This window comes from Arvicola amphibius, chromosome X, assembly GCF_903992535.2.
Source record: "Arvicola amphibius chromosome X, mArvAmp1.2, whole genome shotgun sequence".
In the NCBI taxonomy this organism is placed as follows: Eukaryota; Metazoa; Chordata; class Mammalia; order Rodentia; family Cricetidae; genus Arvicola; species Arvicola amphibius.
Window position 1 is genome coordinate 8,737,464 of NC_052065.1, and position 13,827 is coordinate 8,751,290.

The window sequence follows — 13,827 nt, forward strand, 5'->3', positions numbered from 1 at the left end:
TACAAACACGTAAGCTAGGTATAATAGTGAATACATGTATCCCCCCCCAATTTTTTTATTTTGTAAACTTTCAAGTATATTAGCAAGATAGAAGATTAGCCCAGCAAACCTCGTAGCCATTTGAGCACATTTACCAGTTGTTATAGCTCTGTTATGCTCCCTTTCTCCCTCTATCTTCTGTATACAAAGTTTACTTTTGAACCTTTAAAAGTTGCAAACATGGTGGCACTTCATACCTAAATATTTTATAAAATTTCTTAAAATTAAGGCATTTTTCATACAAGTCCATGTCACACCTAAGAAAATTAATATTCAGTTCCAATGGCATTATCTACTATTCAGCCCATACTTTATCTTTTAGCTTTGTAGGAGAGTCTCACATATCCCAGGCTAGCTTCCAGCTCAATATGTAGCTGAGAGTTATCTTGAATTCTTCCCGCCACCTCCCTGGTACTGGGATTGCAGGCTTGTACCATCACACTGGTATGTGCTGCTGAGGATTGAACCCTAGGCTCTCTCCATGCTATGCTAGCACTATACTTTTTTTTTTTTTATAAAGAAACAAGTGCAAAGAAAGATGAGGTCCAAACCATCCAGGAAAGAAGAGCTGGATTTGGGTTCAGCAAGTCCTACCCAACTCCAAAGCTCAGGGTCTAAAAGCTTTATAAAAAAAGTTTCTTTGGAGCCAAGAAGGCAGATCTCTATGAATTCAAGGCCAGCCAGGGATACATAGTGAGACCTTGTCTCAAAAAAGGGGACAGATAGTTATGGATTAATGTTATAGTTTAGTATTTATAAGGCCCTGGACTGTATCCTAGCAATGCACCACATACAGTCCCCCCCGACACACACAAGGTAAAAACGTCCATAATTTACATGGTAATAATGAAGATTAAGTTTCCCACTATACGTCAGTCATTTTACACAATGCTTGATCTATGATAGAAACTTAAATGTGAATTACTATTATTCTAATATTGTTACTAATTTTACCTTAGTTCCAACCACCTTCATCTTTTACCTAGTACAAAGCCTTTTGCCTGGACTTCCCTGCCTCTGGTTTTTCTTTTTCTAATCCTCCTAATCCATCTTCTGCCATTAGAATGGTCTTCCCACATGACTTTGCAGCTCAAAATCCTCAAAGGCTTACCTTGGTTTATAGATTAAAATGCACATAAATCCATACAGAATATCTCGAAGTCTTGAGAACTCCCCAGAGAGGTTTAATGCCTTTGCCTTCTGACTATTGATATATATTCTGGACCTGCTTAGTGAGAGGGAACACCAGTCTATATCCTATTAGGATGTCAGCTCATGGGACTTGTGAAGGTGGGCACGGGGTTGAGGGGACACCGTACTGTGTTAGCACTGTACCTTTCTCCCTCCAAGCCTTAGAGTCTAAGGCTTGCCTTCCTCACTGTTCTGCTCCGAACCAAAGACTCAGAGGTTCTCCTCTGCACCTGTGTGCCTTTCAGTTTCCAGTACTCTGTGAACTTAGACCCACCTTGACTTTTGGCCTTCATGGTTGATGCTGCTAGGGCCAATCATACAATATGTGCGCAAACGTTTTATTGCTGAGGTGGTGGTTTTGCTGGTGGAGTTGAGGCTTCTGGGTCTGCATCTGTCACTCATTGGAGGTTCTGTCCAAGTTGCCATTGTCCACCCTTAGGGCTGCTGTGAGGAATAGTGGCATGAGGCTTGGTAAACTTATATCAAAAGACTGCTTTTGCTCCTTTGTTACATTTCAAGCAAAAGGGCACTTTTTTTTTTAAAGCAGTTCTTTAAAAATTGTTTGACTTTAGCCCATACCGTGAGGGTTTTTTTTTCTGGTAAATTATTGTTAATAAGTCACATCTGAGTACTCCTTCTTTTGGGGATTATGCATTGGTTAAAAGGTCTCTTTATAGACTGCACTTCACTGTGGCGTTGATAATACGGTTGCCAGCGAGCAATGGAGTTCATAGTGATACAGACCACTGTGCTTTGAAAGCCCTGCTTAGGTTGAAGTCTCCTGTTTACTATGAGATGCAAAACTCATTCAGAGCATACTAAGTTTTTATTCCCTTGCTCTTGTGTTTTATGGCTTCCAGGGGCCCTTCGAGAAACAAGAAAGTCTAGCAGTACCAATGCTTTGGGGAAAACTGTGCATGGCAATGTGTTTTTAAAACACACTTTTCCATAGGAAATGGATTTTGATACAAAGTATTGTAAGAGCTCATGCATGCTGTGAGTCCTAACTATACCATTAGGCTTGTTTTAAAATTTTAACCACCTCTTTCTATTAATAGAGAAGTGATTTAATGGCTGCTTCAGGGTAGCATAAGAGGTGGGATATATGGACCATCACCACACCCTTCCCCTAGTATCTTAGAATGTTTTTATATACTGGTAATTTATTAGGAGTAAGGCGTCATTGACAGACAAGTTATCCATTACTTTTAAATCAATAACTATAATTTAAAACTTTTTCAAATGACTGAAATGTTTTGCCATTTGGTATAGTGCTTGCCTAGCATGTGTGAAGCCCAGGGTTCCATCCCTAGCACCATGTAAACAAGCTTTGACAGATCACATCAGCAATCTAGCACTTATGAGGTAGAGGCAAGAGGAGCAGAAATTTAAGGTCATTCTTGGCTACATAGTGGATTTGCAATCAGTATGATCTACAAAAGACAGTCTCAAAAACAAATAAACATGGAGACCATTGTGGTCAAGCCTTGAAAGTCAGAGTAGTGTCCTAGAATAGCAATTCCCACCTGTACTGAAACTGATGGTTTTTAATCTTGCCACTGTTGGAACCCAGACCTGAAGCACAGAGGGCTGTGAGCAGGACAGCAACACACCTAGTCTTTCTGACATCTGGAGGTGGAAGGCAGTCTGACTGCTTTCACATTGCATAGTCTCACATTAACCAGGCCCCACTCCCTGTCCTCTCACATAGCCTAGTCACATAGGCCTCATTCCCTTGCCTTGGTCAAGTAGCATAGAATACATACTAACAAAGCCTGCTTCTTCTTTGTGAACGACCTCCCTTTCCCCTGGAAGCAGTTAAGAGTAGACTCCTTGCTTTGTCCGTAGAACTGAAGTTTCTTATTTCAAATCCCCAGCTAAAAATCTTACATAAAATATAATTTGACTTGAGCCAGGTAGTGGTGGTACACACCTATAATCACAGCACTCGGGAGGTAGAAACAGGCACATCTCTCTGAGTTTGGGGCCAGCCTGGTCTACAGCATGTTTCAGGACAATCAGGGCTACACAGAGAAACCCTGTCTCAGAGGGAGAGGGAAAGAGAGGGGAGAGGGAGAGGGAGGAGAAAGAGAGGGAGGGAGAGGGAGATCCACGAACTACTTTTTTAAAATAAGAGAGTTTCCACTACTTGCAGGACATGTGCATGAGAGATATTTGCTATGATTTTATTAGCCATACATAGAAAAGCCTTTAAAAACATTTTTTGAGGAAATAATGATAATCATGACTACCATAGTGATTATAGTTTATTTTTAATCATTTATTGTTTTTTAAGTTTACTTATTACATTATTTTGCATGCATGATACTTTGTGTGTGTTGTGTGTTGAGACAACAACTTTCAGAAGTTAGTTCTCTTCCTTTCACCAAGGGGTTCTTTGGATCAAACTCAAGTTCTTGGGCTGGGCGGCAGGCATATTTACCTGCTGAGCCATCTGGCTGGCCCCATTAGTTTTAAATCAATACTCTCCATTAAAACTTTCTCAGATGATGGAAATGTTCAATAATCTGCACTATTCAAAAATGGCAAAGTGCTAGTATAAGTAAGGAATGGAATTTTAAATTTCATTTGACTCTTAATTGTTTTAAATTTAAATAGCCATGGTTACTTGTACTTATATTGAATAATTTTAAAACTGTGCTTTCCTAAAATGTAACAAGAGATATATGTGTCTGTTTTGTGACACTTATTAGAATTTAACATGAAAACCTCTAGTTCTTAGCTAGTCATAGTGCTGGTCTTTAATTCCATATGCACAAAGATGAGGCAGGAGGATTGTGAGTTTGAGGCTGTGTGGACTGCATTGCAGAATCATTTTCCATAAGCAACAGCAAAAGATCCTAGTGTGTGTGTGTGTGTGTGTGTGTGTGTGTCTATAGATTATTTTAAAAGATGGGTTATTTTAAAATGGAGCTGTGATAGTTTTAGTGAAATATGCCTGTCTATGTGCATATCTAGCTTATGACTGACTTTTAAATTTGTTTTGTGTGAAATAAAAATGATCCCTTAAACCCTACAGGTCCCAGAGTGGCAACCACATTTTCTAGTCTGTTGCAGAAACTGGTGTTGTTTTATGTTTGTTTGGTGACCCACATTTTATTTCTATCACTTGTTTTTTGCTTCCAGATGAATGCTTTAAATCAGCAAGTTTAGCAGTAACGCCTAGTCTGATAATTCTGTTCTTGAGTGTCATGGTTTATTGTCCTACCTAGTCTCAGAACGCTTAGGAAATATTTTTAACCTTAGCGATGAATAAATTCAAGCTGAGCCTCAATTTGCTTGACTCAGGTTGTTCCATCCTAATGCACTGACAGTTGGTGAAGGCAAGCTTCAGGTAGAAAATGATAGCTGGTGGGCTAGAGTCGACCCATCTAAGGGCTCTGGTGGGGAATTCTGCCTGGTACAGGAAATAATTCATTCTTACATTAATTTTTGGTTTTTTTTATTAATTTAAAAATTATTTTTAGTAAATAATTCAGAAACTTAAATGCCTACTGTTTTTTCCTGACTCTATATTTCCCTAAGTTTTGAGAGCATGTCATAGGAATATGTAACCTTCATGAATAGCAAAAGCTTATTTTTATGTAATTCTCAGACTTAATTTTCAGATTTATACATCTCTGACTAATCTCTGATGAAGTTGTAGTTGTTTGGATTTTTAATTAGTTGGTTAATTTTGAGATAGGCTCTCACTCAGAAGCCTACAATATCTTGGAACTCACTCCGGAGTCTAGGCTGGCCTCAAATTCATGGTCCATCTTCCTTTCCCAGCATTGTGAGTATTGAGATTACAGGCATGGACTCCCATGCCCAGTTTTTGCAGGGCTAGGGATTGAAGGTAAGCACTCTTTCAACAGAGCTAAATCTCCAGCCCTTGGGTCAATCTTAAAAAAAAAAAAAAACCAACTACTAAAACAAGGTTCAGTCATTATATAGCAGTCCGAGTGCTTTTCCCTAGCTAGAGTGCAACTGGGAGGTGTTATTTGACTTTAATAATAACAAGGATATGTGGTTTTTTATATCTTTAGCTAACATGTATTCCATTTCTGACCAATTCTTAACCTTTTACTCCCTGTTTTCTCTGGTCTGCTGCTCCCATGCCCCTGCGGAAAGTCCAGAAAGGAGAGCGGCTAAACAAAGGGAGACTTGGATGATGTGTTCTGTCTGCTTATCGGTAGTCACTCTGTGAGTGTAGACCAGGAGAGTTTTCTAGTCTGTCTGCATAGACCTTCTCCAGTGCTTTCCCTCTTTCTTTTAAAAGGACAAAAGCGAAATTTCACCTGTTAAGGAATACAGACTTTTATTGCTATTTGGGTCAGCAAATGCTTGGCCTAAGTTAGGGATGGCTCAGGCATGAAGCATGGCAGTCTTTATCAGGAAATGAAGGCCCAGAGAAACCCTAGTTTGTTCTCCTTTGGTCTCTCTGTTTCCCTCCATCTCCCCCCTCTCTCTATCTCCCTCATTTCTCTCTCCTTCCCTCACTCTCTCCACCCTCTCTCTTTCTCCCTGTGTGTGTATGTCAGAGGACGACTTTATGGAGTTGTCTCTCTCCGTTCACTTTTCATGTGGTGGCTGCTGGAGATTGAGTGCGGGTGTTCAGGCTTGCGCAGCAAGTACTTTCTCTGATGAGTTCTCTCACTGACCTCTTTAGTGTTTTCTGTTATAGCAGAGCTGATGAACAGCAGGAGAGACATGAGGAAATATAAGTGGACAAAGAGGACGTGATATCGTGACAATAAACTGGGAGAACTTAGCAAAGCTGGCTTGTTCAGTTGCTTTTTTTTTTTTTACTTCTTTCACTTCAGGGTCTGAAGATCTGCTTGGGGGGGGTGGTCAAAGTGCGTGTTTTAGGGCAGAAGGGCAGATGGAAGTTCAAGAGACCTTCCTGTGTATGCTTTCGTTATGGGGGGCCCACCAGAGAAGACCACTGAGACACAGTTAATAGCCTATTCAAAGTCTTTATTCCAGCTGCTGGGACTGCTCTCAGGTATTCAGGACCCAAGTCTGGCCCAGAGATTTTAGAGCCAGTGGCTTTTGGAAGCAAAACCCACATCTGGTTATCTTGCTCAGCAGCTGCAAGGGAAGGTTTTGCACAAGCAAGCAGCTTAAGAAAAACTAAGATAAGCAGTTATGGAGGGGGAGGTTTGTACAAGCAGACAGATGTTTAACAGAAGCCAGAATAAATTAACTGGGGTATCTTGGCCTTGGGTTCCTACAATAGATTCAGGTAATTTTCCATGGGATTTGCCATCAAGGAGATAAAATCCTAGTCAAGCCCCAAATGATCTCATGAAGAGTGTGGGGTGGAGGAACCTCTGCACTATCTTGCCCTGTCACACCACCTTAGATTCCTTTACTTTAAAATGTTCACTATCCCAAGGTGCCATATTTTGGAGTAGTGTGTCCTGAACCCTCTCATTGTTAAAGAAAATGATTGTTGTCAGAGGGATAAAAAAATGAAAAAACTCCAGTATTGAATTAATAGCTCATGCACTTGTGAACAAATTGTCTTTAGTAGGTACAGGACAATGTGGTACTCAACCTCAGACAGATTTAGTCTCTAATCTAGATTAGCACAAAATGAAGAGATCTGTCAATTCTGCTTTTCTTTTCCTTAAAAGTTTTGTTTGAAAGGGTTCTAGCTGTGGTCTTCTGGCTGCATTGCTTTGGTTCTGTGATATGGCAGAACACCATGGTGGGAAGCACATGGTAAAAGAAAACTGATTATATTATAGTGGCTAGGAGGCAAAAAGGGAGAAGAGGGGCTGAAGTCCCAGTAGCCCCTTCAAGGTGTGCCCATAGTGACCACATTTCCACTTGCCTTACTTCTTTCAAAAATGTCTTCGTGTGTGTGTGTGTGCGTGTGGTGTATTTGCATACGTGTCTGCCACAGTGAGGAGAGTGGAGGTCGAAGGACAACTTTTGGGATCCGGGTATTGGACTCAGATCTTAAGGCTCTACACAAAGTGCTTTAACCAGCTGAGCCATATTGGTGGCCCTCTTTCTTTACAAAATATCTAAAATTAAACAAAAATTTAAGGTTATCCTAGAAGTATATATCAGTATGTATCAAATACTGAAAGTATTCCTCTTTGTCTCCTCACTCTCTTTCCTTTTCTCCTCCCTCCCATTAGTCATCTTCATCCTCCTAGACAGGTTTGCTTCTTTTATGTCATATATACATGCATGATTTTATGTATTTTTCTGTAAAATAATAGGAATTACATAAACATTGTCTTTCTGAGTCTGGGTTAATTCTCTGCATATGATCATCTCAGCTGCATCCATCCTGCAGCTGTGACTTTTTTTTGAGACAGAACTTTACAATAGCCTCGGTTGGCCTGGAACTCTTTGGCAATCCTCCTGCCTCAGCCTCATAAATTCTGGGATTACAACTGTGAGCCACCACTCCTGGCTTCAGACTTTCATACGAAATCAGATTGTTGATAGAACTTGAGTAGAAAGCACAGGGGCAGGCAGCAGAGCAGTCAAGGCTTTGTGGAAACGGACAGCTGATCTATGGTCTGTGCTTTATACATTTCAACCCTTGAAACACTTTCCTTACGTTTCTGAATAACTAACTTATGACTTCTGATGAAGGCAAGTAACCAGTTGCTCTGAGCAAAGAAGGATCAGTGCATGTGCTTAGATTACAGAATGATCATAGAATATTATTTTAGTATTTCTTCTACATGGGTCTTCACTATGGGACAGGTTTGGAGCTAAAACTTGACTAATTACTTGTGGCATTTTTAACATCTTGGTGAGTGACTTTTCTCTGTTATAGTGATGCCTACAGTGATATCAGCGATGACAGCTTTTCGGAGGCAAAGCTAGCTGAACTGGAAATCAACTGAAGCTCTTTTGCCTCAGGAATGACAGGGGCCACCTGAAAGGGTAAGAAAGCATTTTGGAGAATCATTTGTTTGTCTTACAGGAGTTGGCATCTTGGTAGAGATGGGAGCATTACAAGACTTGGTTTGCAGGGTCCTTCTCAGACCAGATTTAGCCTGAGTGTTATCAAGAGACAGTATTTGGGAGAGAGGGCATGTGTCTGAGGCCAGGAATGAGCATATCAGTACCTATAAATTACTAGTTAGAACTGTAATAGTCTATTTTGGAAGTTGACCAGAAAAAACTTTGTTAACACCAGATAGTATTTTCTTCTGTGGGCTGTCCCAGCTATTCTGTCACTGCAACGAGAAAGCAGCCTTAGGCACTGTAGAAATAAGTGGATGTGGCTGGGTGCCAATACAACTTTATTTACAAAAACTATCTGCTAATTGTGTGTATATGTTACATGTACATATACATGTACTCAGGCAGTGCTGTTCAAAATAATCCTCAGATACACAGTGACGTGATTATATTAGATGCTATCTTAAAAACAAAACAACGCCCCCAAACCTACTTGCTGAATAAATTACAGTTATCCATTTATGAAAAGCTCAAATCATAGTTAAAATCACTGATTTTTATGCTATTTAATTCTTCCTTTTCTTTTTAAATGATACCCTTGGGGCAGTGGGATAGCTTTGCAGGTAAAAGCACCTGCTGTGCATAGCTGATGACTTGATCTCATGTTGGGAGGAGAGACCTGATTCCTGGAATTTGTCCTCTGACCTTCACACTCATGCTGTGGCACAACTGTGTTTCTCTCTCTCTCTCTCTCTCTCTCTCTCTCTCTCACACACATTTATACAATACACATCAGTAAAAAATAAAATTTAAAATAGGGAGCTAGAGAGATGGTTCAGTTGTTTAAAGTGCCAGTCAGAGGATCCAAGTTTGATTCCCAGCACCCACATCATGGCCCGTGCCTATCTATGACTATCATGACTATCCTCCAATTCCATGCCATCTGGTGTCTTCTTCTGGCCTCTGTGGGCATCAGGCATGTTCATGGTGAACAGATGTACATACAAGCAAACACTCAGCACATAAAATGAAATAAATAAATCTTTTAAAAGTTTAAAAAAATAAAGTTTGGCAAAATAAAGCTAAAGACCAACTTACTAAAATGTTTTGTAAGCCACTCATAGCAGAGCAGATTCTCTTGGTTTTGTATAAAATAAAATATAATTGAGTCTGGAGAGATGAGTCAGTAGTGAAGAGTACTTGTGGCTCTTATAGGGGCCCTGGGTTCAGTTCACAGCACCCGTAATGGAGTTTACAAACCTCTGTGACTCTGGTTCCAGGGGATCTGATGCCCACTTCTGACTTCTGAGAGCACCAGGCACACATGCAGTGTGCATACATGCATGTAGGCAAAGCACTCAAACATAAATAAATAGATAAGTCCAAGAAATCAAAATTATAAGGTAGTGTTGTATCTTTGCAAGAAGAGGCTAGAGACAGGATTGATGTTCAAGGGCAGCTTATTTCCTCTGTTATATTTTATACTATAAGAGAGAACAGCATCATGGATAGTGTTATTAAGTTTATACTTGGAGCTAGATGCCACTTGGAATGACCCTAAAGGTTATGGCAGGCCTTGGGTTGGGCATGCTAGTATTTAGTTGTAACAACAACTTTTGGACACCTTGTCAAGAGTTCACTGCTCTGTTCACCTGGGGCGATTGCTCAGCGATAGTGTGTGTGTGACTGGCTTGCCTGGGGCCCAGGTTCAGTTTCCAGAAACTAAAACAGAAGCACAAAGAGTCGTATCGCTCCACTAGGAGCCCTCTGAGCTCTCTGTTGATTTTTCTGTTTATCTGGGGCTACTGATGTCATAAGTGGGGTGGTCTCAAGCTAAAATGCTGTCAAGATTAACAGGGATGAGTTTAAAGGTGCTTATTATTTACTTTTTTGATGTAACTAATACTTACCTTTTCTTTTTTAAAGCCTCTGAAGTAATTATACTTAAGATGAAAGAATTATCTGAAGAAACCACCACTCTGTTCCCTAGACACGGGCTATGAAGATTCAAAGGGAATCGGCAAATGTTTACTTCATGAAAGAGAACCAAAGGGATTCTTTTCTTTTCCCCCTAGAGGTAGCCTGTAGCATTCACAGATTTCTCTACTTAATTAAACGTTATTCAGCAGCAATTCTGGGGGCAGAAAGTGTTTTTGTTTTGTCCGGAACATAGTTAGGTCAAAGTGGTAAGCAAGAATCAGGGGAGCTTTGCCTTCCAATATGGTGTGGGGAAGGTGGCAGACATGTGCTATAACCAATTTTGGGTTTAAAAATGAGTTATTCTTTTACCTGGATATGAAGTATATGTTCATGTGGGAGTTAAGATGACTTCAGTTTCTCATTTTGTTTATTTTCAGTTAAAAGTGAAATTTAGGGCTAGAGATGACTCAGTAGTTAAGAATGCTTGCAGTTCTTCCAGAGGATCCAGGTTCAATTCCTAGCACCCACATGGCAGCTCACAACTGCCTGTAATTCCAAGTTTTGATACCCTCTCACAAATATACATGCAGGCAAAACACCAATGCATATAAAATAAAAATAAAATTTTTAAAAAGTGAAATTTAGAAGGTGCAAGACATGGGGTTGTAAGTAGGTCTGTTTTCTCAGATACAAAATGTAAAGAAAGGAGATCTGAAAACTCGGGAATCAGGATGAGTTGGGTCGAGTTCCTTCTCTTCAGCCCACATAGTGGAAGGAACAAATCAACTCCACAAGTTGTCTTCTGACCCCTGCATATCACACACACACACACACACACACACACACACACACACCAATTTTTTTAATTTTAAAATTTAATAATCCTTTTATTTTTAATTAAAATTAATTTTTATTATTCTTTTGACAACCTCATACATGTATAGAGTGAAATTTGGTCATTTTCCCCCTTTAACACCCTCTCCCCTCGCATTCTTACTGAAAGCCTTCTTCTCAACAAGTATTATTCTCTTATTCTCATGTCTTTTTGTTGTTTCAGTTTTTTGTGACTATTGTCTTTTTCTTTTTGAGATAGCACTGTGTAGCCTAATATAGTCTTGAATTCACTGTGATTCTCTGGCCTTAGCCTCCCAAGTGTTAGGATTTTAGGTATGAGATACTGTGCCCTGCTCAACATCAGCAATTTTTTTTTGAGACAAGGTTTGTCTACGTAGCCCTGGCTGTCCTGAAGCTCACTCTGTAGACCAGGCTGGCTTCAAACTCACAACTGCCTTTGCCTCTCGCGTGCTGGGCTTAAAGGTGTGCATAAACATGCTTGGCTAGCATTTTTATAGCAAAAATAACTATTTGAAAGTGGATTGTACAGTGGCATTTACTGGACTACTCTAAGTTTAATATAGTGACTCCAGAATTAACCCCTGTTCTTGTTAGTAGTAACTCCTTATTCCCTAGCAACTGTTAGATCCAGACTGATTGAGGCAATCTGGGAATAAAAGAAAGTGCAGAGCAACATCTACACGAGAAGAATTATTCTTCAACCAGAACAACGGAAAGACATCAGTCTCTCTTTGGACTGTGAGTGCTTGTGGTACAGAAAAGAGGACTTTGGGGATGGAAGATTCCATCTGCAGATCAGTTCCCTGAAGTCTCAAGTGGTAGATAGCAGGTTGGTATGCTCATCCTCCTATCAGAAAAGTCCTGGGTCCTAACGACTCCTATGCTTTACCAGTCAACTTTTCAGCCTAGACTTGCTCAGCCCACCTGAAGCTTTTGTTTGGATTTTTGTCTTTAGCCCTTCAGCAGCTACCAGTCATTTTGTATAGATTTTATTACTCGAGTAGTTCATACAAGTGAAACTATATGGCGTGTGTGACCTTTTGTATCTGGTTTCTTTCACTGACCTTAATCTTGTCAATGCTTACCCAAATGGTTGCATTCCTCCTTATAGCTCAATAAAATTGTGTTGTATATGTTCACCACAGTTTATTCATTGTCGATGGGCCTTTGGCCTATTGTGAATAGTGCTCCCACAAATCATGTGGAAATATTTCTTGTGACTATGCTTTTAGTTCTGCGTATGCACCTAGGAGTAGGAGTGCTGTGGTATATGCTATTTTTAACTTTATTTCAACATTTTTTAATGAGCAACATTTTTTAGATTAAAGTTTATATGTATGAGTGTTTTGACAGTTTGTACGTATGTGTACCACATATGTACCTGGTACCCACTGAGATTAAAAGAAGGCATAAGATTCTCTGGAACTGGAGTTACAGATTGTTATGAACCATTGTGTCCATGCTGGGACTCCAATCTCAGTCCTCTGCAAGATCAGCAAGTGGTCTAAATTCCTGAGCCATCTCCCCAGCCCCCTAATTCGTTATTTTTTAATTCAAAATTAATTTAAAAAACACAGTGAACAAAGTAACAAGTTTACTTTTAAAACAGAATTTGTAGCACTGCAGAGATGGCTAAGTGGTAAAGAGTGCTCGCTCCTCTTTCCGATGACCCAAGTTCAGTTCCCAGCATCTACACTGAACAACTCGCAAAGGCCTGTAATATCTCTAGGGGAGCCAGTTACCCTCTTTTGGCATCTGTGGGCACCTATATCCATGTGACATATATATACTCACACTCACAAATACCACATAACTAAAAATACATATAAGTAAACTAATAGTCTAGACTTGTACCTCCCTTACCTGCCCTATCCGTGGCCCGAGTGCTCGTAAATGTATAAAAACACAGTTTGTGCTCCAAAGGAAAAAACATAATTTATTCAGGAGCCAAGTATGAGTGACCATGGCCCAATAACACAAATTTAAGTTACCCTAAATGCCATGTTACAATGTAGGAACTTTCACAAGCTTTTTATAATAACAGAACAAAGAAAATAAGGCACTTCTCTAATACATGGGTGAAAACGTCAGGTAGGCAGTTTTCAGAAAAGCGGGGAAACATCTGCTATAGGCCTGATGACATTCTTAGCTTTTAAATTAGTAGGAACTAAGGTTATGCTTGTATATTCCAAGTGGATTTGCCTAACACTCACAATGATGTTAGAACATACACAGAGGTAGGCAATGTGTGACTATTTAGAGGTCTAAAATATCCCAAGATAATTGGGCTGTTGACCCACAACATTCCAATTTCTTCACAACTATTGAAGTTCAGCCTTGTGGAATGTTCATTATAGGTGTGGCTTTCTCTGGGAATTTCAGATAGCGTTCATATGCTAATTTTTATTTTAAATTTTAGTTTAGACTTTATTTTTATTTTATTTGTGCAGGTGTTATGCCTGCATGTATGTATGTGTACCATGTGCATTCGGTTGTCTGGGTGTTCAAGACCCACCATATAGATGCTGGGATCTGAATCCAAGTCATCTGTGAGAGCAACTGTTAATCCAAATATGATGAGGAAGACCACTGGCCCAAATGATCATGATGAAATTAATTAAAGCAAGCAGTTAATTAAAGCAAGCCTTTTTATTTGTGTATTTAGTCTGCCTCACCCTAAGACAGGATTCCTTGGGCATCAGGAAGACAAGGTTTTTATAGCTTTGGGGTAGGGAGTTTCTAAATGGAGGACTTGGTGAGGAAAACTTAATGAGCAGACATAAGTATAACAAGTTAGCCCTAATGAACTGCTAAATCAAAGACATCGTTGCAAGGTGGGCATAACAAGGTAGTCATAACAACAGGTAGCCATAACAAGGTAGT

At 39.8% G+C, this 13,827-nt stretch overlaps 1 protein-coding gene across 3 annotated transcripts in view; it reads left to right on the plus strand.

Annotated features, from left to right (window-relative positions):
- The window catches only part of Ctps2 (CTP synthase 2), a 124,689-nt gene extending 112,606 nt beyond the window's left edge, over positions 1–12,083 (plus strand). For all 3 annotated transcript variants that reach the window (XM_038317259.1, XM_038317258.1, XM_038317260.1), the window contains exons 18-19: positions 8,039–8,148; positions 10,096–12,083. In XM_038317259.1, the coding sequence (XP_038173187.1) occupies positions 8,039–8,108 (70 nt within the window). In that variant the 3' untranslated portion in view covers positions 8,109–8,148; positions 10,096–12,083. The remainder of the gene's footprint in view (positions 1–8,038; positions 8,149–10,095) is intronic.
- Positions 12,084–13,827: the final 1,744 nt, after the last annotated feature.